This window comes from Pituophis catenifer, unplaced genomic scaffold, assembly GCF_029215685.1.
Source record: "Pituophis catenifer annectens isolate HBS135680 unplaced genomic scaffold, rPitCat1.0.hap2 SCAF_14, whole genome shotgun sequence".
NCBI lineage: Eukaryota > Metazoa > Chordata > Lepidosauria > Squamata > Colubridae > Pituophis > Pituophis catenifer.
In genome coordinates, this window is record NW_027256894.1 from 22,533,602 (window position 1) to 22,560,016 (window position 26,415).

Here is a 26,415-nt window from a genome sequence, read left to right on the forward strand (position 1 = left end):
GATAGAACTTCATACCTGGGTGAGATTCTTCTCCCGTCAGGTAACAAATTGGAGCCTGAAGAATGGATCCTTCATTCAGCCTCCATCCTTCTTTCCCAAGCTCTGCTAAGTCAAAGTTCAAGGCAGCTCCAAGCCATCATGGTGAGATTCCTGCTCTGTTCTTGGGTAGACCGTTTGATAAGGATCCATCTTCCATATCGGTCCTGGCTGTGGAATCTGGGCACTCAACGCTTGATGTGCAGATAAAAGCTTCACTCCTCTCCTTCCTTCTAAAGCCATCTGGCACTCTTTGCCCCTGTACGCTTTCAACCTGTTTTCTTTCATTATGGAGATAATTGAAAATGAAGCTTTCTTCTGATTTTGGAATCGATTCGGGACGGGGGAGGATCTGACAAGTTTCAGAGGCTTTCAAGTCCGGGGTGGGGGAGGTGGGGGAGAGAAGGGGAGATGATTTCCTCACTCCCCAAGGATCATTGTTGCTTGCATGCACTTGGATTTTACGGTGTGGTTTTGCAACGGGAGAAAACGAGTCGAAGAGCATTCTGCTTACACAAACACAGGGGGAAAACAGATGATTTGTGCTGAATGTTTTGTAGCCTTGAAATTAGAAAAGTTGTGCATGTTTATATGGAGGGGGTTTTTTTCTCCTAAATCTGAACAAAACCTTTTTTGCAAACTGATGTAAAAGAGAGGATTTGTGCCTGAAAAATTATAGTAAGAAAAAGAGGGGACAAGATCTTCCGTGTATAGATTCACTTGGGGTTAGGAATGGCAATTAGGATAGGAATATTTATTCATTCAACTTATATACAGTAGCTATAATATTGACCTGCTCCAGGCCTTGACTTTGCTCTGAAATCTCTTTTGGGCTAAGATAAGTCTGTAGAATCACGTTTTCAACCTCAGTGAGAGCCAGGAGCCAATTTGCCCATTTCCACAACATCCTCAGTTGGGTTTGCGGTCATCTTTAACTTGCTTTTTTTTTTTTCATGGTTTAGGTTGTGTGGAGACCATCCTTTGCTTAGTGCTATGAATCAGTGTATTGAACAAAGGAAGAATAAGGGTAAACTCAATAACCAGGTTAAGAGTGATCTGTGACAGCAGCCATGCTGGTGAAACCAAAGCTACTCTTGCTTTAATGGTCTAAGAGTTGTCCTTCATGAAGTCTGATCTTCCAAGTTTGTTCATTTATGAATCAAATTTATCTAGCCGCCCTTCTTGGGAGAAGTTCCAGGCAGGAACAGTGGAGGCAGGCATGATGTGAGGTCCCCAAAGAGTGTTGATAGAGCCAATGTGTCCAAATAATGCAATTCTTTCTAAATAAAGACAGAGCAGCTGGAACCCGAGTGATAGAGCTGTGAAAGGATTCTCTTTGCATTTTCAGCTTTTCCCAAGGCTGCTATATTAGCAACTCAGAAACTTAAGCAAATGTTGTTATTGCATTCCTCTGATTAGAAGCAATGTTCTAAATTAAACCAGGTTCTCTTGGGAAAGCAGAGCAATGCCTGTACCACACCGTGGCTCCCATCCGTTTTAAGTACTTGAAGTGGGCTCTCAGACAGCTTTTGATGGCTTACTTAAGGGAATGGAGCTAGTTGGAAAGGGTGGCTGGCATATCAAGTTGCAACTATTCATTTCCAATGCAAGGGGGGAGGGGAAACAGATGGTGTATTGGCGAGGACTGCAAGGGACTTTCTCCTCTCGTGTGTGGAAAAGTGAGCTCAGATATAGAGATGGGCCTCCAGTGGCTACTGGCCCACCTATTTTCTCTTCGGTGTAGGTCAGTGTTTCTCAGCCTTGGCAACTTGAAGATATGTGGACTTCAACTTCCTGTTGCTGGTTAGGGAATTTTGGAAGTTGAAATCCGCACAGCGTAAAGTTGAGAAATACTGGTTGAGGGGATAGAATATCATCTCTTCTACCAAGGTTGAACAATACTTGTGTGGGTAGAGGACAACCTTGGATGATGGAAGGCAGAGAAAAGATCTCCTTTCCAGCTCTTTAACTGATGCAAGCATTTTCTTCCATGATGTAAATTTGTTGTCTTGCGTTAAATACCCAACCGGTGTCTCCAGATCCAGGGAGAAGGCAGAAGGTGATAGGAAAGAGTGCAATCTTTTCTATTCAGATGGACTGCCCAAGGGGTCATGGGGGTTAAGACACAGCTGCTTCTTTGGAAAGTGGTTACTGGAGGAAGCAAGTACTTCCTAAGCCCTTTGAAGGCGAAATGTTTCCTCTGCTGTAGAGTCAGCAAGCTGCTGTTCCTCCAGAGCATGGACTTCTCAGCTTGCAGGGTTTTGAACATGGTTGAAATGCTGCTTTTTATATGCATTATCTAGAATCATCTGTTCAATATTATGACTAGTTGAGAAATGGATGGTGTTGGGTTTACAGATCTCTAAAACAGGGGTCTCTAACCTTGGCAACTTTAAGCCTGGCGGACTTCAACTCCCAGAATTCCCCAGCCAGCAAAACTGGGAGTTGAAGTCCTCCAGGCTTAAAATTGCCAAGGTTGGAGACCCCTGCTCTAGAACAATGTTCTGCAATCAGGTACCCTGTTGGACTCTTCAGATCAGATGATTCTTGTGATCCCTTCCAGATCTATAATTCTATGATTCTCTACCAGCATTAACGTACTTGCTGGAAGACTGTTGGTATCCAAACCATGTGAAGGCCACTTATTGAGCCAGGTTACTCTAGATTAAGCTGGGAGATAGAACCCAACTGAATATTAACATGGTTTCAGGATCTTCTGTAGTGTCCAAAACACAATGAATATAGAAGCAGAGTAGATACCAAATCTCATTAGGTGAATAATTTATTTCTTAGCTCTTGATCATTGCAATATAAAATAATCCAGTTCTTCTTCCTCAGATAACGTTTTTCATGCTGCTGTCAGCAGTCTGCGTGATGCTGAATTTAGCTGGCTCCATTCTCTCCTGTCAAAATGCTCAACTAGTGAACTCTCTAGAAGGGTGTCAGTTGGTGAGTAATCCAAATCATCTCTCTCTTTTTTTTGCATACTGCTGATTTGTTTTGAAGTAAAACATGCTAAAACACGTGCCGATTTTCCAGTGGGAATTCAAACTTGTTCACATTTCAGAGGTCAAAATGCGAGTCTCCAAATTCCTCTTTGCTCGCTCACTTTCAGAATTTAGAGGTAAATCTGGCTTCCTGGCTTCCTTCAGAAGGGTTGAGACATTAGCTCCCATCTGACCTTCAATTCTGGGCTTTGAAATCCCAGGATACCTGAAGAGTGTTATCTTGGAAACATTGTTCTATCAGAATGAGAACTCCTGGGAGGTTAGAAATTCAGTATGGAATATGAAAGATCTTGCCTTTAGACCAACCCTAGTCATGTCTTGGCTGGTGTGTTGAGAGACGTCAAGAAAGAGTGATAGGTCTGTTGATTGTGGATGACTCTTTGACCTTCTAAACTTGAACCCTAAGACATTGTTGAAACAACCACTAGTTGTGTGATCACCTTCTCTACCTCCTTTCCATTTTCCCTTTAATTTGTTGCCTTCCAAACATTTCTACATCTGCAGAATTCAAGTGTTGAAAGGAGGCTCTTATCTATCAATCTTTCTAGCCTCATCTGGTTTGTCTTTCTTCGCCCTCTTTCTCTGAAATTATTCCGTTCAGTCTCACTGCTCTTTATGGACCACCTTCAATTCTGATTTATCTGGAACTCAGCCGAGGAGGGGGGAGAGAGAGAAGGGCTGCCAAATTAATTTGCAAATGAGCTTCCGTTTACTTTACGATTGAGTTTAATCTTCAAATTATGAATTTTCCCTTTATTCTGTGAAGGATGGACATTCCGGGCAAGTTAATATCCTTCTGACAGTCTACCTTATTTATTCTTTTGAGACAAGGCATTAAAGGCTGTTCTCGGAGCAATTGACTTTCATTTCCCAAGATAACAGGGCAATACTAATGAAAGATACCTATGTCACTGACACATTTATATTACAGCCCTAGATTGCTCCCTTCTTCATGGTATGGAGGGAGGTGTTTCACAGACTGTGCTAGTTAACATGAGTGGTTTAATAATATCCTGCTTTTTCACATTGATTTGGCATTGGGTGGACTCCTTCCAAGCACCAATGTCCATTTTGGGGTATGTAATTGGATGTCCCAATTTTATAGAGCATGTAGGACATAACAGAACCTCTATAATTTTTAGATGCGTTCCCCTCGTCTGATTTCTTTTGTTTCAGGGCCTTCTGAATTCACTTCCTTAGATAGCTAATTCTCAGGAAGATATTACATTTCTCCTTCCCAATGATTAATATCATTGTATATCTACAATTTTGAAAATTGTATATCTCAATTTTCTGATAAATTTTCAATTTTCGGAGAAATTTCCTGGCAGGTAAAACAATCAGTGGAATGACTTCCCTTCAGAAGTTGTGAGTGCTCCAACATGGGTGGTTTTTTAGAAGAGATTGAACAGCCCTTTGTCTGAAATGGTCTAGGGTTTCTTGCTTGAGCGGGGGGGTTGGACTAGAAGACCTCCGGGGGCCCTTCCAATTCTGTGATTCTGTTATTTTGACTTCTGCTGTCTGCAAACAGAGGCGTAAAACGGGGCAAAGTTTTCAGCTTTTCTCTGGGGTGCATCTCCAGGGATGTCCTTTCTTGACCCCACACCCGGTTTCCTCCTTGTGTGTGTGTGTGTTTTGTCTCTTTAACAACTACTCCCAGGGACCAAATGAGATCAGAAGCCCCAGTTCCCTTTGCATCAGTGCGTGGCTCCTTAAAATAGAAGCGCGGAAATAAACGGAGCCAATAAGACAAATCTCATTTTGTTGTTCATAAACGCTGGCAGGAGCTGCGGTCTCAATGCACAAAACAAATAAGCGTTCGTCCTTATTTGGCGTATTTCTGTCAGGTTTATTCATTTTTAGAGCTCATGGAAGGAAGAGGTTTCGTGTAACGGCTAAGTACCTCTAAAGTAAGCCATTGTGGCCTTCCTCAAATACACAGCTGATTTTAAAGAATAAGAGCCAACCCGGATGATAAATTAGGCAATTCCCTAATCCTTTGAAGAGGAGGTGTTTGGAGCTGAACACAGCACCTTCCCCCTAGCTTTGGTTGAGACCAGGGGTGAAATGCTCCCGGTTCGGCCGAATCGGTAGCGATGGCAGCGTGAGGCTCCGCCCATCCGCCCGGTCGTCATTACTTCCTGGTTTTAACTGTGCGTGCACTTCCGAACCGGTTGGAAAGGTAAGTAGATTTCACCCCTGGTTGAGACCCTACTCAGAAGGATAACTTCGTTGTTATCTATTCCACTTGCAAAATATTATATGCCTTCCCCATTCAATGTAGAAAATCATCATCTAACAGGTCGGCCACTAGATTAGAACCATGTTTGTTCTTATTGGTTTATTTATATGTAAGATTTATACATGGCCTAACTCTACGAGCTGCAAGAGGAGATACATCAGATAAAGCTGTCCTCCCCTAAGGGCAGGATTAGACCATGAGAGGCAGGATAAAATCACACAATGAGACAAATCGCATTTGGGACTTTCAAGGGTGGAAGCGATGAGCTCAATTTCTTTTGTGGATTCATCACTTCCATTAAAACTCGCTTACTTATTTCTACAATTTTTGTGACGCTGGATTCCGATCTGAGCAATTTACCAGAATGCAAAGATAGAATGGAGAATGTTAAAAGAGGAAGAAACCCCAAATCCTAACCATGGTTAATTTTCAAGCCATGGTTACTTTGAGGGAAACCAACTGCAGAGGAAGGACCTTCATGTCATGACTGCTCAAATGATTTTGGGAACATCAACAGGGTTAATGTTGGCTTGACCTGATCTCGATCAAACCTGATGGCCTCTCCTCCCCTCTGTTCCTTCCTCAGATTAAATTTGACAGTGACAGTGTCTGTGTGTGCTGTGAGTTGCAACACCAGACTTCTGGCTGCAGCCTTGGGGAGATGTTGAAATTGAACCCACTGCAAGAGTGCAACACGGTCAGGTTGACCCTTAAGGTAAGTCCCCAAGCTTGTCTTCTGGGAAAGGAGCAAGTCTGGTGGTTGGGTTGTAACCTCCGGCTGCCAGGCAAGGGGTCAGCAACCTGTGGCTCTGGAGCCGCATGTGGCTCTTTCATCCCTCTGCTGCGGCTCCCTGTTGCCGGTCGGCTTCACAATTGATAGGGCTTTCAGTTAGGACAGGTAGAGGAAAAAGGACTCCGTGCTAGAAGGAGACTCTATGGTGAGGGAACTGGACTTCCGGTCAGCTCCAGAATTGCACAGGGGGCTCCTGGTTAGGACCTTTGTGGCTCTTTGAGTATTTAAGGTTGCCTACCCCTGGGCTAGTTCATCCCAGATGTTCAAGTCCAATCATCCTGAGCAATTGTGGTGTTGTAAGTCAAATCCCACAAACAAACCCATAATTCAGGTGTATCTTTACCCATCATTTCCACCCTGTCACATTCTTTGACAAGAAGGGCAGGCAGTCTTTGACTTACAACAGCTTGTTTGGGGTTCATTTGAAGTTACAACAGCACTGAAAAAAGTGACATAATAATAATAATAATAACTTTATTGTCATTGTACGTGTATACACAGTATACCCCTACAACGAAATTCACTTAACACCCAAAGACCAGGTTGAACACACATAACAATCCCCAAGCACACTCCCACCCACCACAAATTCCCCACCCCTAAACCACTCAAAAGAGCCTTGGTAGTACAGTGGTCTAAGGCACCCTGTTATTAAGCTGGTTATTAAGACCAGTTGCCTGCAATTACTGCAGGTTCGAATCTCACCAAGGCTCAAGGTTGACTCAGCCTTCCATCCTTTCTAAGGTAGGTAAATTGAGGACCCAGTTGTGGGGGCAATAAGTTGACTTTGTATAAATATACAAAAGGATGAAGGCTATTGCTGAGCACATTGTAAACCGCCCTGAGTCTCCGGAGAAGGGCGGCATACAAATCAAATTTAAAAAAAAACAAAAAAAACACATCCACACAACAGATCAAGTAATGCTGTCCAACAGCTCACCGATGATTGCCCTTTAGTTCGTTGTTGAGTGCAATTATAGCTCTGGGATAAAAACTATTCCGAAAAACGTGTGGTCCGAGTTTTAATTGTTCTGTATCTTCTGCCGGAAGGCAACAGTCCAAAAAGATTGTAAGCAGGATGGGAAGAGTCTCTGAGAATGTTATGCAACTTCCTCAAACAGTGAGATGCGAAGATGTCATCCAGGGCTGGTAGCTGGAGCCTGATGATATTCTGGGCAGTTATAATAATTCTCTGTAGAGATTTTTTGTCCGCTACAGAGCTACTCCCATATGTGCAAGAATGCCGTATGTCAGGACACTCTCAATGGTGCTGCAATAGTAGGACGGAAGGAGATGCTGAGATAGACATGACTATTTTTCACACTTGCAAACCATTGCAGCCTCCCCAGGGTCACGTGATCAAAATTCAGACACTTGGCAACTGACTCGTATTTATGACGGTTGCAGTGTTCCGGGGTCACATGATCCCGTTTTGTGACCTTCTGACAAAGCAACGTCAATGGGGAAGCCATGATTCACTTAACCGTGTTAAACACTGCCATGATTCTCTTAACAATGGTGGCAAGAAAGGTGTAAAGATGGAGCAAAATGCACTTAACAACTGTCTCGCTTAGCAACAGAAATGTTGAGCTCAATTGTGGCCGTAATTCGAAGGCTTCCTGTCTAGAAAATCTGGACGCCTGGTTTCCGGGGCCTGGAATATTCTCTCCTTGTGAGAGCTCTCTTGTGTAGTTTATGTCTTCTATGACGCCCTTGTGCTGGTGGCATTTAGAAAGAATAGAGGGAATTGACAGCAGGTTTGCTTAGATGGCTGTCAAGCTGAAAGCTTCTCCTTTGGATGACAACCCTTCTCAGAGATGCTTTTCCACCGAGGGTTTTCAGCATCTGCTTCGGTTAATTAGAGATGCATTTTAGCTGGAAATCCTGCAGATAAAGGAGGCAACACCCTGTTAAATGACAAAATCTCATTTTCCCCGCCAGAATATTGCACTTGATTGGGCTCCTTTATCTCAGCATTCTTGGTTATAATCAACCCTTATAGAGAGACGTCATTATGGTACAATGACTGAAAAGAGTTTTCCCTCCAGTTCCAACAGGCATTTAAAAATACAATAAGCATATTTTCACTGCCTAAAAGCCATAAAGAAAAGCAGAAATAAAAGAAAGCTCTTCTGTTGGCTTTGTTAATTCCTAAGGGGTCTTTTCCTATTGTTAAATATTGGATAAACTCTGGAATTTATGCCCCCTTGCTTTAAAAGTTTTATTAAAAGCCTTCCCCAGAGGAACCACAAAAAGCATTGTGTCTAGATTATAGCAAGGACTGGTTTTCAAAATCTCCTGCGCGTTAAGCAAAATTAAAACTTAAATGCGAAACTGCCATTATTTTTCCCACTACAAAAGCTTGAAAAATTATTTCAGACTGAGATTGCTCCGAGGGAAAGAAGCCAGCTTGTGCCGCAGGAGAGGTCTTCTCAGGATTCTAGTCCTCACATATCTGACGAAGACCTCTTTAGGGAAGGTCAAATAAATTCTCTCTTGTTAGAAGAGGCCAATGGAGGCCAACTGGAGAGCAAAAAAAAAATAGAACAGAACAGAATTCTTTATTGGCCAAGTGTGATTCGACACCCAAGGAATTTGTCTTGGTGCATATGCTCTCAGTGTTCATAAAACAAAAGATACATTCATCAAGAATCATAAGGTACAACACTTAATGATAGTCATAGGGAAACAGTCAATATAAATCTTAAGGATACCAGAAACAAGGTTACAGTCATAGAGTCATAAGTGGGAGGAGATGGGTGATAAGAACAATGAGAAGATTAATAGTAATGCAGACTTAGTAACTAGTTTGACAGAGTTGAGGGAATTATTTGTTTAGCAGAGTGATGGCGTTCGGGAAAAAACTGTTCTTTTATGTACACTGAGAGCGTATGCACCAAGACAAATTCCTTGTGTGTCCAATCACACTTGGCCAATAAAAATATTCTATTCTATTCTATTCTATTCTATTCTATTCTATTCTATTCTATTCTATTCTATTCTATTCTATTCTATTCTATTCTATTCTATTCTATTCTATTCTATGTCCCCAATTCCATTCAGTCTCAAGAGTAGATCCCAGAAGTCCTCAACAACAGAGCTTCTTTTGTTGGAGAGGAATCTTTTCGGGAGATCAGGAGATCAATTTCGAGGCAGATTGTTTCAAAAGGTTGGTTTGGCTTGCTTATAAAAAAACCAAGTATCGCCATGCTAGCCAGTTAGATCACTCTCATTTGTAATCTAAAGCTAGGTCTTGAGTTTCCCGAGGAAAAAGAGAACAGGGAGAGCAATTTCATGGGTGAAGAGACTTTTACTGTTCATTATCCCCTTTCATCAGGTGATTGTAGGTATCTGAGCAAGGAAGCTCTGTCACCGAGGTCGATCAAGCAGAAAGGAAGCGACCTAGATCGCATCTCCCAAACCCACTTGCACTTTGGATGAGATGCTAATGAGGCTCTTCCTCATGGCGCTGTCAAGTTGACCAACCATCCAAAGGCTTTTTTATTGCTTCACACCCTAATTTTGCCCTTGGCAAGTTGCTGGAATGAACCCCACAAAAGCTCATGGTGTGCAGAATTGGCAGGCGTATTATTTTCTCGTTGGAAGCCAATCGATTATGCATGGAAGCTGTGTGAGATGTTTCCCCAACTGCGTTCTTTGGGCCTGTTGCATCGAGAGACAGATGACATGCTTAGATTGACAGCTCCTGTGGATCTTGGTAATGGCTAGGAGAGTGTTAAGAGCCTGTTGGAATAAACTAAAGCCCATTTAGTCCTCATCCTGCTTTCCAAGATAGCTACTCAGATGGCTCCAGGAAGTCTACCAGTAAGACAGGTAACCATTCAACTTTTCCCATTATTGCTCCATAGCATCTGATGCCTTTGGATAGATCTCAACTTTCTCATGAGCCTGTAAATGGAATGAAGTAGTGGGGAATTCTGGGAGCTGAAGTCACATCATCAAAGTAGAGAAACACTGATCTAGAGTTACACTGGAGAAGCTGAGAATACCATATCTTGCAACTAATAGCACTTAGACTTATATACCGCTTCACAGTGCTTTCCAGCCCTCTCTAAGCAGTTTACAGAGTCAGCCTATTTCCCCCAACAATCTGGGTCCTCCTTCTACTGACCTCGGAAGGATGGAAGGCTGAGTCAACCTTGAGCCAGTCAGGATCGAACTCCAGACTGTGGGCAGAGTTAGCCTACAATTCTGCATTCAAACCACTGTGCCATCATAGCTCTAAAACTAAAAACACATTTTGGCTTTTCAACTTCTGATTTTGCTGTGTTTTGGGTTTCTCCCCAATACTGGAGTGGCATCAGCTACTTTAACTCTTTCTGGATCTGACCCCCTTAAAATACATTCATTGCCCCTGTCCTAAGCAGCAGCTCAACAACTGGCCTTCCAAACATCCCTGGCAGTGAATGTCTGAAGTTATTTCTCTCTCTTGCTTCCCTGAATGCCGTCCTCAACATGTTTAAAAGGAAGTTTCTTGTGTTGTGATATGAGGAGAGGTCTGCCGTGGTGATGGTAGCAGTGAGCTGTGGTCCAGCTTGACATGACTTGCCCAGCTAGGATGTTTAGCAAATGGGCCATTTTAATTTCTCAACGATAAAGCAATTACGCCAAGCTTTCGCTCCAGAAAGCAAGGCTTCCAATTTTCTAAATTTACCTTTGATATAAATATCTTTTCTGAACATTTAAAGTGGCACGAATCCCCCACCCTCCACCCTGAAAATCATCGAGAGAGAAAAATGGTCACGAACGTAAGGAAGTTTGCAAATTACTGTAATTTTCCCAAGATGATAGAGGCTACTCCTTCCTTGGCATCTTAAAAGAGCTGCCTTTGAGAAGAAGTAAGAATAAAGAATCCGACTGCATGCCCGGCTCTTTATAGAGTGGCTGACACGCTGGGCGTGTACACGCATAAACAGCCAGATTTAACAGCCGTGCCACAGTCACACGCACAATATTAAGTTGTCATTTCTCTGCAGAGGAGTTGTTACGGGATGATTGGATTTGAATTAACTTTAGGCAGCGCTTCACGAAACACAGCCCTGCGAAAACGGAGACTCCTGTCTATTTAAATTTTCCAAGCTGCAAAATACATCTTTGCGATTCCACCCGCTCCCCCAAATTATAACTTGCCCTCCTTGCAAACGTTTAACCTCTTCAAGCCACGAGCTAATTTTAGTTTTCCCTTTGTTGGGCTCTAGTCCTACACACAGCTCTGGATGGTGGGGGTGGGGGGTGGGGAAAGGACTGGCTTGAGTGGGGTGGGGTGGGATGGGAGGAGGTGCCGTAGTGTGGGGAGACTGCCAAGCTGCATTTCCTTAAGCACGGTAAAATCAGCAGTGGGATGAACAGGAGAACAGATGGGAGAAACAGCTGCTCTTTATTACATTTTGACAAATTTTGCTCTTGGCTTGTCATCGCTGACTTTGCCTCCAGAACCTCCTTTGGCGAGTCTTCCCTTAAGCCCACCTGGTGGCATTTCCTATATCTTAATGTAACATAATCCTAGAACATAAGGCTGGTAACCGTCTTGAGGGCCAGGTGCCAAAAGAATTGAAAAGGCCTGCACGGTCACCATTTCAGGGCAACAAACAAGGACTGGTTTGATACAGGCTTCTTCTGGAAGCTTTCTTGACTCCCACGTCTGGCCTAGAACCCTGGAATTCCCTGGTGGCTTCTATCCATGTGCTAGTCAAATTTTCCCTTCATATAGCCTTTGAGCCCAAAGGAGATAGGCTAAGACTGGAAGCATTTTATGGTGTGGTCTATTGTGGATCCCGGTGTAAGGTGGTGTGTCCTTACAGAGGCCTTAGATGTATGAGTAGAAGCTATCAAGGATAGATAGTATTGACTGAGTCATCAAAGGAAGGTCTTTGTTGAGTTGAACATGACTTCTGGAATAGGATTCTGTCATTTTCTTGGCAACAATCTAGAAGTAATTGTAAGTAATTTGTAATTACCTCCTTCCTGGAGATTATTTCCAGTCTAGTTTACAGCCCTAGAAGTCTCCCCTCCAAGTGGCAACCAAGCAAATGTCTTCTTAGCTTCCCAGGTCAAGGTAGAGCTCACGATTTCTCACCTCCTTCAGATCTTGGGGTTGATTCTCCTGAATCTTGAATCCTTATGGGGAACTGTCTATGGTGCTGAAGCCTTAATCTCTCTCTCTCTTGGATACTCCTAAGAAGACTCACGAAATTCTGTAGTGAAGCTTCAGAAAATTGCCTATAGAAGAGAAAAGGCACAAATAATTGTTGGATTCTGATTAAATGTCTGAAGGCTAGTCAAAACCATGATCTCTTTCCTGCTTCTATGGTAACAGGAGTTTAAAAAGAGGAGATGTCATCAACATTGCTTTGGCCCTTGAGTAGGTACAGAAAGAGCGTGTCCGAGCATCTGCTGAGCAATTTTCTTCACAGCTGGATAGCTTGGGTCTGCACCAATGCACATCTGGGGGTTCTGAGCCTGGATCTAGAATAAGTAAACTAGCTTCTTGTTTTTATCCATGTATTGTGATGATTAACATCTCTGGGCCATATGTTGATTTAATTCCACTTTAGGAAAACTATTAGCTGCCCAGTCACTTTTCAGAACGAGATAGGTGGCATATGTCTTTAACAAATAAATATTTAGAAAAGTTGCAACCCCTCCAAGCAATGCAAAGAGCCACCAACTCCAATTTATTTTCATCCTTGAGCTTTTATTTCCCAAAGCATCAGCCAAGTGGTTTGATTCCTTCTCCCCTCCCCTCCCCCCGCCATTTTAGCCAGCTCTTCTGATTTATGAATTTCTTCCAAGTTGCCCTAATGAGGAGGCCAAATCAAGAGCCCCCGGGCCAAGGGGAGCGATCCTTCACTCTGGCCATCAGCAGGCTTTGGTGGCCTGAGTCACGCCAGAGAAGGCAATAAGCAAGAAGAAAATTTCACTTAGATCTCACTGGGCTTTAGAACAAATCCATCATCTCGGACGTGACCAGCATAGAAAAGAGGAACTTCATCTAAGATGTTGTTAAGGGTCAGAGCTGCTGTTAAGGGCAGTAACATGTTGCCTGCAGCCCCCGGGCTCTTTATTTGCCAGAAAGGAGCCAGGCTGGTTCAGCACCATCCAGCTTTTTTTGTTCCTACCTTGGGCAACCAGAGCTCTCTAAAGATAATGACTTTTTCCTGCTCTTGTCCCCCTACAGCAGAATAACAGAATAATAGAGTTGCAAAGGGCCTTGGAGGTCTTCTGGTCCAACCCCCTGCTCAAGCAGGAGATCTTATACCATGGCAGGCAAATGTCCCGTCTCTTCTTAAAAGCCTCCGGGGATGGAGCACCCAAAACTTCTGAAGGCAAGACGTTCCACTGATGAATTGTTCTCACCGTTAGGAAATTTCTCCTTGTTTCTGGGTTGCTCCTCTTCTTGATTAGTTTCCATCCGTTGCTTCTTGTTCTGCTTTAACCTTCTTCCAACCTGGAGCTCTTGACAGATGTAGCCTTCCTGGATTTCTCTAATTATCATTTGTTGGCATCTAAGCAGATGATTCACACCACCAATCTAGTAATAGAAGGGGATCCATCTCTTTCCTTCTTTCCTTCCTTCTTTCTTTCTTTCCTTCCTTCTTTGTCCTTTTTCCTTCCTTCCTTCCTTCCTTTCTCCCTCATTCCTTCCTTCCTTCCTCCCCCCTTCCCTCCCTCCCTCCTTCTCACTCTCTCTTTCTCTCTCTTTCTGTTTTTCCTCTTTCTCTCTTCATTACCTCCTTCTCTCTTCCCCACTAGTCTGATCTGGAGTCTTAATTGATATGTCAGGAAAGAAAGCCTGAGTTCCTTTTCTGCATTTGAGAAGCCTTAATACATTTTTGGCTGCCAATGCTTTGCCTGGTCTTGCAGCTTCCATTATGGTCTTCTGTCTGGGTTCAGACAGACGATGTCTTGTAAGAGAAGGCTTAACGAAGGAAGAAGAGCTTCCTTCATTGGGGAAGAGACAGGAGGGTGAATTCAATATTCGTAGGCTCAAGAAAAAGGAGGAGACCTTATTAAGGGTGGCTTTAATTTTCTGGACGCTTCTCTTCCCTGCCTTGTGCCATTTAACCCTACTGAGAGTGGTGGTGAATTAGGCACAGAAGCCATTAGATATAATGTGGTTAATTCCCTTCTCTGGCCAGGCATGTCATAGATCAAATATTTTCCTCTGCATCCTGAAGAACATTTATGAGAGCGTCTTTCGTAATTATGCTTCCAGAGGTATATGACCCCAAATTAATATGGGCAGTCGTATTCCAGCTAAACCCTGCATGCAGCAGATGGGAGAAAACGGGGCAGGAATTGACCTGGCCAGACCTTCTTTGCTCATGAGAGAGGCATAATAATCAGGCCATTGAATGGAACAGCTACTTGTTTGCCACAGAAACTTTGGGCTCAACTGTGGTCGTAAGTCGAGGACAACCCTCCGAGATGTTCACGTCGGTTTGTCTTTTTCGCATTGAGCCAACAGCCAGACACTTCGGGGTAAGCCCTGTGCAAACTTCAGGCCCTGCAAAGAACAGCGAGTGTCAGAGGTATAAATTCTGCTTTGCCGTGAAGGTCAGAGTCCCTGCCATAACCGTGCTGATAGAGCAAAGACTCGAGATAACCAAAATTGATTCCTCATCCTCTCGCTATCAAGCGTGCTCTTCGACGCTGTTCAATTTACTGCATACAGGATGATAAGGACCCAGGAATGCAATTCTGCTCACTCAGAACCAGCTGATTCTTTGCCTGCTTCCCGCCTTTGCTAAGCTGGGTGAGCTGGTTCACGGACATCAGGGGGATTCACGATGGATGCGTCCCCTGCTGTTCGATTAATTAGACAGTTACAAGGTGGAGTTAGTTTATCTATTTTTCATGTTGTATTATTAGGCCTTGAGGTGAGATAAATAGCCCTGATTTGCTCTTTCCAATATGATGCTTAAGAGATGGGCGTATCTTCAGCTAAATTCCCTCTTGATTCAGGGATGCTGTTTCTGGCTGGCCTACAACACAATTTCTGATTTTCTGTAATCAGGATTGAACCTGTGACCCTCCTGCTCCGGAAGCAGGATCTCTGGACTCCAGAACTGTGTCATGCATCATAAGCTGACTTCTACTATAATGTGGCATTTATTATGCACCTGACTGTCACTTACACCGTGTTCTCTCCTTTGGCTACCTTCAGCCTGATTGTAGAAGATCTCATCTTTGCTTCTGGATTCTGGGGGAAAAAAACCAACAACCAAAACTCACCATTGGCTAAGCAAAAATATGGCGCTATTGTGTTCTCTTCCTAGGTAGATTCTCGGTTGGTTTCTCCACCCAGAAAAGGTCCCTTGCAGGTGTGATTAGAGAGGCTGTAATGAAGAGCTGTATTAAGCTGATAACCATTTCTGGCATTTATTATCCACTCTGCCAACAGTGTTTTTAGCACTCATTCTCTGTCTTGTTGAGATAAGGAAGAACAGCCAACCTCCCTGTGTGTGACGTTCTCCCTCCCTTCCTCTCTCTCTCTCTCTCTTTGTGTGTGTGTCTTTCTCTGCGCAGGACCTGCTGTTTAGTGTTTGCGCTCTCAATATCATCTCCACCATTGTGTGTGCGTTGGCAACGGCGATGTGCTGCATGCAGATGGTCTCCTCCGATGTTCTGCAAATGGTGAGTGAGATACACAGATTCTCTGGCCAGAGGTGGGTTTCAGCAGGTTCTGACCAGTTCTGGAGAACCGGTAGCGGATATTTTGAGTAGTTCGGAGAGTCGGTAGTAAAAATTCTGACTGGCCCCACCCCCATCTATTCTCTGCCAAGTCCCAGCTGATCGGGAGGAAATGGGGATTTTGCAATAACCTTTGTCTGGAGTGGGGAGGGAATGGAGATTTTACAGTATCCTTCCCGTGCCATTCCCACCAAGCCACTCCCACCAAGCTATGCCACGCCCAACAAGCCACACCCACAGAACCAGTAGTAAAACATTTTGAAACCCACCACTGCCTCTGGCCAAGCCACAAGGGGAGGGTACAAGCAAGGCACGTCAAAGATAGGATTGGAAGGGGCTTTCACCTTGGGATTGAAGAAGGTCATTGTTTCATTTCTTTCCCAACCACCATAAAGAATGTTTAGGTGGCCCTGGGAAGACCCAAGTTCAAGCCCACCATCAACCATGGACCAGCCTCCACCCAAACGGGCCCACAAGGTTGTTATGAAGAATCTGGAGAAGGTTAAAGTACCTATTGCTGCTTTGATTTCCCAGAAAATTTTTGATATGAACCTATCAAAGAAATGCTAAGAACTTGATGACCTCCAGATGCCCAGATCACCTTATCCTCAACCACAAGGATCTTTTGAGTCAACCAATCGCCCCAAAACATTACATTAAAACAAGCTTTGGGGAGAAAATGAATATATTTAGTGGGCATTTAGTGTCTCGGCTTTGTTCCACAAAGTTTTAGGACAGAATTTCAGATATCGGGACAGTAGAGTTCCAATGATGGTCTCTTTTTTTTCCATTGTACTTCATGTCATTCATCTCCAGACCTTCCTTCACATGGAAAATAGAAGCCATGTTGTTACCCCCAGCAATTCTATTTTGTAAGTTCTTATATGGTTGCAGCCATCAAATCAGTTTCTCTGCTTCCTGACAGCAGGTCCCACAATTGAACCCAATTCTCTCCTTTTTTTGAGGAGACTGAATGAATTCCGTAAATGACGGGCAACATTTCTGATTTTCTGGAATTGCTGTTTAAACAATCTTCTAAATTGGAGACTTGAACGGAGCCGAAGACTAAGCTTGCCTCCAATTCGCCCTAGCATCGAGGGAAGATTAGTTTACACTTATTTTTCAGACCTCTAGGAAAGAAATATTACTTCTCATTTTATTTTGACTGCAGCTGAATTCCAATTCCCTGCCTGGAAAGGACATTAACAGCCTTGCTTGGTGAAAATGAAACAAGGGGCCACTTTTAAGGTGGCACGTGGCCAGTCCGTGGTGTTCTCTTCGAGACGATTCCATTTATTGTGAAAATTTATGGACCACACTTTATCCACAAGGGTGCTCTACATTGCATTTAAGAAGACGGCAAACATGGTATAACTCTGATATTGCAAAAGAAGAAAGCAAAACAGCTGCTCAGCCCCTAAACAACCACTCAGCTAATTTTCTAAAATGTCGTTTGAATTCCCTGAGCCCAAAGATATTAGCTGATGAATCCCCAAACAGAAAGCCGTTGGAACTCCAAAGCCCAGGTGCCACCACCAAGAAGGCCCTGCATTTTCTCAAAGCATCGCATAATTACCCCACCAGGAAAGAGCCTCAACTAAAGCTTTATTCTGCAGATAGAGCAACATTTTAGATGTCATCCCTTCTGCTGATTCAGCCCTAAAATGCTTGAGGTTTTAAAACTAAAAGCTTGAATTAGTCTTCTCAGCAGTTAAAGGATTGTTTTCGTCAGGTATAACATTAAGGAAAAGGGCAGGCATCAAAAAAAATGAAAAATTGTGTAAAACATTCAGGTGCCTACAACACACCCCCTCGGCAGTGCTGGGTTTCAAAATTTTTTATTACCGGTTCTGTGGGCGTGGCTTGGTGGGCGTGGTAGGGGAAGGTTATTGCAAAATCCCCATTTCCTCCCAATCAGCTGGGACTTGGGAGGCAGAAAATAGATGGGGGCGGAGCCAGTTAGCATTTTTACTACCGGTTCTCCAAACTACTCAAAATTTCCGCTACCAGTTCGCCAGAACTGGTCAGAACTTGCTGAACCCCACCTCTGCCCTTCAGTACCATTATTTGGCCAATATATGATTACAATTGTTGCTCTGAGCACCTGCTCTTTCAACCTCTGCTTGAAAAATATGTAGATTTGCTGGCTATGATAATAATGTTCCATCTCTCTCGTTTATGCCACCCAGTTCTTGCCGCAGAGGTCTCATTCTGCAAATCCAGACTGCATGACCCCTCATGGGACTATCCTGCACCAGACGTTGGACTTTGACGAGTTTATTCCTCCCATCCCACCGCCACCTTATTACCCACCAGAATATACCTGCACGCCAGCCGCGGAGGCACAAAGGTGACCCGTCTTTCACTGCCCTACGCAACACTCCCGGGGGAGATGAACCCTGAACTTCAGCTGAAATCTCCCCGTCGCTTGCCTTGCAGGGGCCAGCAGGTCCCTTCTCAGTTCTATTTCCCAGATCCTAGTTGGGTTTCTACATAACGTTGAGAAGTTTGCTTAGCTTTTGGCTTCATACTTTGCTTTGGAAAATGATGAAGTAGTTCTTGAGATGCTTTTGAGTAACCCGCTGAGCCAAAAGCAAACCCAGGTTAAGGCTTAACGTTAGTGGATCCAGTGGGTAGACTTCCATGAGTTACAACTTATGGGTGTCTAATAGCTCAAATATTGATATTTTCATTCATTTGGTCTTTGCTGTTAATTGGGAAGGCTGTCATTGTAATTATCTGTTATCTATCTATCATGTCTGTCTGTCTGTCTTCTGTCTGTCCGTCTGTCTTCTGTCTGCCTATCTAGTCTGTCTGTCTGTCTGTCTATCTATGTATCTATCTACCTGTCTATCTATGTATCTATGTATCTATGTATCTATCTATCTATCTATCTATCTATCTATCTATCTATCTATCTATCTATCTATCTCTTTCTATCCATCCGCCCACCCATCTGTCCGTTCGTCCGTCCATCTTCTGTGTCTGTCTGTCTAACTTTCTATCTATCTCTGTATCTACAGTATCTATCTATCATCTATCTATCTATCTATCTATCATTATCTATCTACATATACCTCTATCTATCTGTCTGTCTATCTATCTATCTACATATACCTATTATCTGTCTATCTATCTACTGTATCTATCTATCTATCATGTCTGTCTGTCTGTCCATCCATCTATCTGTCTTTCTATCTATCATTTCTTCATTTTATGCATGATGCATCAAACATCCCTTGAGAAGAAAAATGTCTTCCTGTCCAATAAAAGCCTTCCTGTTGAATTCTGACACAGACACGCCTAAACCCACTGGAATTAGCAAGATAATTAGTCAAGTTAGGCTCCTGAACTCCATAGCTCTTCTTTAAGGATCAGTAACTCTGACGCCAATCAATAAATATCTATCTATCTATATATATTTAATTGGCCGCCTGGTTAATTAAGACACCTGATGAATTGGAGAAGTTCTTTTCATCGATCCAACTGCTTGAGCATTTAAAACCCTGAAGCATTGTGTGTGGTGGCTCTATTAACAGCTCTTTATCAGGAGGGTTTGCTCAGGGACCAAGATGAGGAACATCAAGACGGTGGCCATCTTCCTGTCATCAGAAGCTCAGCCCATTTTTGAATGTGCTGCACACGGAACATGTAAAATAGGGTGGAGGTTCAGTTGTACGGAGAGGGCCGTTGTCTTCACAATTTTGAACACCCCCCCCCCCATTTGTGCTTTAGGGCTTTCCACTTGGACTTTCCACACTCTTCCTTCAGCGCCTTATACGAGGTGACCATCAACAGCCCTGGGATTCTCTACCCAGCCGAGCTGCCTCCCCCTTACGAGGCGGTCGTCGGACAAGCTCCAACTAACCAGGTTAGAGGGCGTTGCTGGGAATGGACCACGCGCACAGACCAACTTCAGAAAGGTCTTAGTAAAACCATGGGATCTCTAGTCCTTCCTCTGAATGGAGATGGATCTGGTTTTCAATCTTCTGAGATGCGTTTAGACTTGATAGTTGAGAAGCAGAACAAGTCTTGCGATGCGCATCCTTTTTTCCCCTCAGAGATTGCCAGAGCCCAAACATGTGGGCGAAACTTCAATTTAAGAGAATATTAAGAAGAAAGAAGGCATTTCAGTCCTGTGCACTTGGATATTTCTTGAGATAGATTTGATTTTCAGCCTGTTGCCTCTTATGTATTCTTTCCAAATTGCACAGTGTGAGTTTTTAACCGGCAAATCTCACCTCTCCTGGATTCTGCTTGGGCACCCTGGTGCATAATTGCATTTATGAAGTTTGTGAATGCCCCTCTCTTCCTTGGGGGCAGAACATAAAGAGCCCTGTTGAATTGGCAAGTTTTGTTACAATCAGGAAGGGAAAGGTCACCCCGGGATGGCAATCTCATCGGCCGGCCTCCCTCTTCATTTTATTGGATTAGGATTTTTATAACTCCCTTTTCCATATTTCAAGCAGAAGCATCTTAAGGGCAGGAGGAATTGGCTGCTTAGGAGATTTTTCTAACTCTAAATAAATTAGCTAAAGAGGTGCCATCTTATCTTCTCTTATCTCCAGTTGGGGTTTTGGGGGTTCTTTCCCATGCTTTTTTCTTTCCTTGTCATTTGACTTCTCTTAATGGTTCTTCTGCTCCAAATTTATCTCTAGATCCCTTTCCAGATATGTCTGTGAAGATTCTCAATCACACCAAGTCATGGTTGTCCCAAAGGTGCTTCCCCTCCCCCAGGGGTGAAATCCAGCAGGTTCTGACAGGTTCTGGAGAACCGGTAGCGTAAATTTTGAGTAGTTCGGAGAACCGGCAAATACCACCTCTGGCTGGCTCCAGAGTGGGGTGGGAATGGAGATTTTGCAATATCCTTTCCCCAGGAGTGGCGAGGGAATGGGGATTTTGCAGTATCCTTCCCCCCGGAGTGGGGTAGGAATGGAGATTTTGCAATATCCTTCCCCTGCCATGCCCACCAAGCCACGCCCACAGAACCGGTAAGGAAAAATTTTGGATTTCACCCCTGTCCTCTCCCCACAAAAGGCAACAGGAATGTCTTGGTTTTTTCTTTAAAAACGTTTTGCTTCTCATCCAAGAAGCTTCTTCCATTCCTGAAGAAGAAGGAGAAGGAGAACTGAAGAAGCTTCTTGGATGAGAAGCAAAATGTTTTCAAAGAGAGAACCAAGGAAGTCCAGTTGCCTTTTGGAACAAGCACCTTTGGGTTTTCTAGATATGTTGGATTGGCTTCCTTCCCAAACTTTATCTTCAATAAACAGCTGCCTTAAACTCTTCGTCCATGCACTGAATGACAACCTAGGTGAGTTTTTTATTTTTCTCCTAACTTTTTACAGGTTACCAATATGGAACAGCAAATCACAGAGTCCGACTTGGCAGAGCAAAATGCAGCAACAGGTTTCAGCTGCCAAGGTAGTTTCCACTACTCTCCATGTGAGTGTTGAGAAAACTTTTGTGACCCTCTCTGAGTAGAGTTTCTCACCTACTTGGAAATGGGTTGTCGTTCACAGAGGCCCTCTGCCCCAAAGCCCAATTCTGCAGGAGACGAGCAGGCCGAGTAGGGATGATGGAGTTAAGTGCATCATCAGTTTAGAGTTGTTGCGTTCCAACAAGCACGCCAAGCCCACTTCATCCTGAATTCTGTTGAACCTTACCTGGCGCCAATTTAGTGTTCAACTTCAGTTGACCAAATTAATGTCAGGCGCAAAGAATCAGGATCATTCATAAGGTTGTAGCATAGAAGATTTATTAAGCCTGTGGACAAGAATCAGGTCAACTGAAGTTCAAACCAAAGTCGGCACCAGATAAGAGTTAATGGAATTCGGGATGGATTGAATTTGGAGAACTTGTGAGAACGCAATGATTCTAAACTGATGATGCACTTAATGCGACACCCCAGCTCCACCAGTTTTTCTACAAATTCCTTGAGAAGAAGCATCTCCACAAGGCAACGCAGGGTACCCAGGAATAGGTGTTCAGATTACTCGTGTAGAGGAGAGCCATTAGTTGATGAGTGAAATCTATGGCGCCGGGGATCACTGGTTATTCAGTGGTGGAACCAAGACTATTGCCCTGTTTCTTGTTGCCCATTTCACTCAACGTCAGCATCTTGAGATAGCCTGTTTGGAATTTCGCTTTTTTCCCCGCCTTGCCAGATGGCACTTCCCAGATGGCCACCAAAGTTGTTCCTCTCCCCAATTGTCCCAGGTACTCCTCCGAAGATTTTTGTTCTCTGGATGTCCTTTCCTGATCTCTGATTTCTTCCCAGGTGGTCTTATAGGAAGAGGGGCAAGAAACAGAAGTTGCTCCAGCCTGAACAACCGCAAGTTAACCCAGACTTGCTTGCCGGACTCTCCAGACAATGAGGTCAATGGCCACAGCCAGACCACCGTGGACCGGCCTCGTAGCAGGACATGCTCTCATAGCCGGCTCTCAAACTGTTCCTCAGAGAGTGTTGGTGTTTCTGAGAGAAACTGTTTGGACTTGGCCAGAGAAGACAAAGCCACTCCCTCATCTAAGCCACTGAAGATGTGCTGTGGGGTCTTCAGCCAGCCAGCTGCCCCACAGACTCCCTGCACCCACTGCTCAGTGCCTGTAAACAGTTTGCCCCACAGATGCCTCAAGAGGACGGCCCAACAGCGGGCAAGGAAAAACGCCATTTGCAACATTGTCCGATCCACTAGTGACCCGTTGTCCTGTTCAGCTACTACAGAAGGTAAGGGAGTCTTTAGGAGTAAGGGCAGCTTCTTCCTGGTCATGGTTTCCATCTGTTACCTAACCATCACTCATCCCAACACCAACACCAAGAAGGCCCTGTCTCCCATGTTTATAGAGCATGATGATGGCAGAGCTTGTAGGACGTTTCAGATCTTAAAGCCCAGGTTGACTCATTTGGGAATAGAGACTTTTCATTGTCTTAACATGTTTGTTCTTCTTATACTTCAAGAAGCTCTGCTCAGTGCTTGTGATTCCTCTTCCCCAACCCTTTTGTCCAATAACTCTGACTGTGACTTCACTTGGTGTATGTCCAGCTGAGCTACCATTTTAAAGCTCCTTTTCTTCCCCTCCGTCCCCCCCCCCCTTTTTAGTTCCTGTGTCTAGTCCTCATGTGGCTGCCTCTACTTGCCAGGACCCCGGGAATCGACTTGTGCCAACCGGAAAGCCAAGGGGCCTCCCAAAAGCCGAACTTTCCCAGAAGCCAAAGGTCATCCTGAGCATCTGCAAAGAGCGGCCCCATTCCTTGGTGGACCTGCAGACCTACAAGGACACTAAGATCCTGGTGGCCAAATTTTTGGAACATTCGAACTGCAACTTTACCCCAGAAGTCCGTCACGTGGTCAACAGCATCCGGTCTGTCATCAAGTCTGATGAACGGCATATGGAAGAAGCCATCTTTAGCGCCAACGTCATTGATCAGGTGAGTGGCCTCTCTGAGTTACTTGGCGGGACCAGGATGGGTGGAGAAGAGATGAATCAACGTGCCCTAAATGGCCAGGTCCTTCCTTCCTTCCTTCCTTCCCTCCCTCCCTCCCTCCCTCCCTCCCTCCCTCCCTCCCTCCCTCCCTCAGGGTTCCAACTGATGCCCTAATTAAATCATGAGCCTCAAGCAGGTCAGGAATGCTTCACAAATTGACATCTCCCTCCCTTCCGTTCTGTCTCCTTCCTTCCTGCCTTCCTTCCTGCCTTCCTTCCTTCCTTCCTTCCTTCCTTCCTTCCTTCCTTCCTTCCTTCCTTCCTTCCTTTCTCTTTCTTTCTTTCTTTCTTTCTTTCTTTCTTTCTTTCTTTCTTTCTTTCTTTCTTTCTTTCTTTCTTTCTTTTATATAGCTGCCCAACTCACAATGACTTACAGAAATAAAACCCCAGTCGAAACCAGTGGTGAAATCCAAATTTTTTTACTACCGGTTCTGTGGGCATGGCTTGGTGGGCGTGGCAGGGAAATGATACTGCAAAATCCCCATTCCCTCCCCACTCCAGGGGGAAGGATATTGCAAAATCTCCATTCCCACCCCACTCTGGGGCCAGCCAGAGGTGGCATTTGCCGGTTCTCCGAACTACTCAGAATTTCTGCTACCGGTTCTCCAGAATCTGTCAGAACCTGCTGGATTTCACTCCTGGTCGAAACCCCAATAAACCTCCACCCACCGCTGGTGAGAGAGACCAACCCAAGGCCTTGATGTCTCACCATTTCTTTCACCTGGCCCTCTTTTCCACAGGTCATCATGGGCTCCCAGCAGAATGTGGATCCCTCGAGAAAGCGACTTCAGGAAGACCTCCATCTCCAGAGCTGTGGAGCCCTAAGCTCTCCTGTTGCCTTCTTACACAGGGCCCCCGTCACGCATGCCTTTGAAAGAGGAAGGCCCCACAGTTTAATTGAAGTGTGCCGAGAGACCATCCTTTGACAATGGGCCTTAATGCAAACTCTGCAAAAGAGATTCTGGGGAGCTGGGTAATGGGTGGAGATTCACCCCCTCTTCCACGGCTGTCTTGGAAGAAACAAGAGGAAAGTCAACCAGGATCTCTGGAAGAGTTTTCCTCTTGTAGAGTTCTACGCTAGATTTTTATTCCCAGGGCTGAGCGCTCAACTCTTCATGACTGCATATTCAACCAAGACTGTTTTATGGGGGGAAAATTGCTTCTTAATTTAACAATGAAACAAACAAACAGAAAACCCACCGAAGCGTATCTTTTTCTCCTCCTACCAAGGAATTTGGTTTTCTAAAGGGTCTGTCTGGGGAGTAAGGGAGACTGGGGAGGGCTGGGGGGTAGAGTGGGATGGGGCAAGGGAAGGAAATAAACTTTCTTGCTGAGCCGCAGTGATCCTTCTGTACAATGTAGGAGTTGCGTTTTAATCATTGTACCTCAAAAGTGTTTGCACCAAATCTGAACAGTGTTTTCATAATTAAAAGGGTATTTCTGGAGACGACAGACTTCCAGAACTGATTTTGTGCTGGCAATAGATCAGCCTCTTTTTTTCTATGTTGTCATTGTTGAGTTACTTGAACTGAGAAGAACAAAATTGAGAATGTGATTTCCAATTCCCAATTCCAACCTGGTCACTAACATCGTATTTCATTTGGGGTTTGTGCAATACCTATTTTGTTCACAACCTAGATTTGGTGGACCTTAGGAAATTCAAGTTCAAACTCCCCACCAATGATTGAAGTTCACAGAGAACTTTGAACTTTGTCGCATCCTCTCAATTCAGCCATGATTGAATAGTTCTTGAGAAGATTGGAAGAAAAGGGTGTCTATCACTGTTAGCTTCCGAAGGAAATGTGGAGCAGGCATCTAATTCCTTTGTTGTTTTGAGAAGGAGATTTAGATCAGCTCTTATTCTGCACACTTAGGGCCCTTTCTTCAGACCCCCACTCTGACTTCACTGTAATTGTCTTGAGGAAACCCATGTGAACATCTCCTTCTGGCATGGTAGTCAGTGAAAACACAACTTATATCACCCCATAATGCCTGGCTATGCTGGCTAGAAATCATAGAAGGTGAAGTCTAACCCACCTGGTTTTCCTCCTCCTCCTCTCCCCCATCTACGGCAGGAGCTTCAAAGGTTTGGAGAGAAGAATAGTCCATCAGACGTCCAGCAAATCACCATATTTGGAAAGTGCCTTTTGAACATGAAGCTACAGTGACCTCCAGTGGAGCACCAAGGAAGTTGAGATGCTCACCAACTGGTGCTCTTCAGAAGTCTACAAGACCGATATCTGATGGTAGAAGAAAGGCCAAACAATGCATTTCTCTACAGCAAGACCTTGTCCTTTTCCAAGATGTTGTGTGTGCCCATTTTCCCACGTGTTCCATCGAAGGACACTGAGATACCACCAGCTGTGGCTCGGTGGCCTGCAAAACAACCAAGCGAAGCTGCACTGTTTCAGTACTCCAAATTTATTAATGAGTATAGATTAATTCTCTCCTTGTGTCTCTTGCATGCAACAGAACTCTACTACGGTGTTACTCCTTGAAGTAGATTTAATGCTATGGTTTTTGTTACGGTAGGCTAAGGCTTTCCTTATTTTTATTTTTTTTTGTCACAGTGTCATTTTTTTCTTCGACCACAGGGGAGAGGCAAAGAAATCAAGACGAAAAAAGTTACATCAGTTGACATTTATCTCGTAATGAACACATGATAACTATTCCTTGGTTTATCGTTGCCACAAATCTTAATACTGCAGATGGCAAAGATTCTGCATTCGGCATCACCGTTTACATTCAGACATGTTGGCTCAGGAGAATCAAAGACAAACAGAACGATATTAAACATTTTGATATAAAAAAGTTGCATTTAAGCATGGCTTTCCGAGAGTGAACTGAAGTTCAACGAAAGGGTGATATGGAAGGCAATGGGACGAGAAAAAGAGGAGCCTTATTTCCCTGGTTTTCCCGACTTGCAAAACTCTAGGAACGATATTCTCAGCGTTAAAAAGGTTCGGTCTCTCCAAAACAGAAATGTAATAAATATCCCATTGAAATAAATATCCCGCATTTGTATTGCAAAGATTCTTTCGCTTTTTTTTTTTTCCTGGCAGGGATATTAAGAATTCCCCCAAAAAGTTTTCAGTGTTGTTTTCTTTTTTTCCATATCACTCACATTCACTCTGAAACCT

The 26,415-nt window shown here is 44.1% G+C and overlaps 1 protein-coding gene across 1 annotated transcript; it reads left to right on the forward strand.

Annotated features, from left to right (window-relative positions):
• The first annotated feature begins 2,874 nt into the window (after positions 1-2,874).
• On the forward strand, positions 2,875-24,528 carry ENTREP2 (endosomal transmembrane epsin interactor 2). The gene is made up of 9 exons (XM_070953656.1): positions 2,875-2,985; positions 5,873-6,001; positions 15,629-15,736; positions 17,983-18,143; positions 19,529-19,664; positions 21,139-21,214; positions 22,071-22,517; positions 22,891-23,219; positions 24,016-24,528. Exons 1-9 carry the CDS (start codon positions 2,887-2,889, stop codon positions 24,199-24,201), a joined length of 1,671 nt encoding a protein of 556 aa, XP_070809757.1. The 5' UTR covers positions 2,875-2,886; the 3' UTR covers positions 24,202-24,528.
• Positions 24,529-26,415: the final 1,887 nt, after the last annotated feature.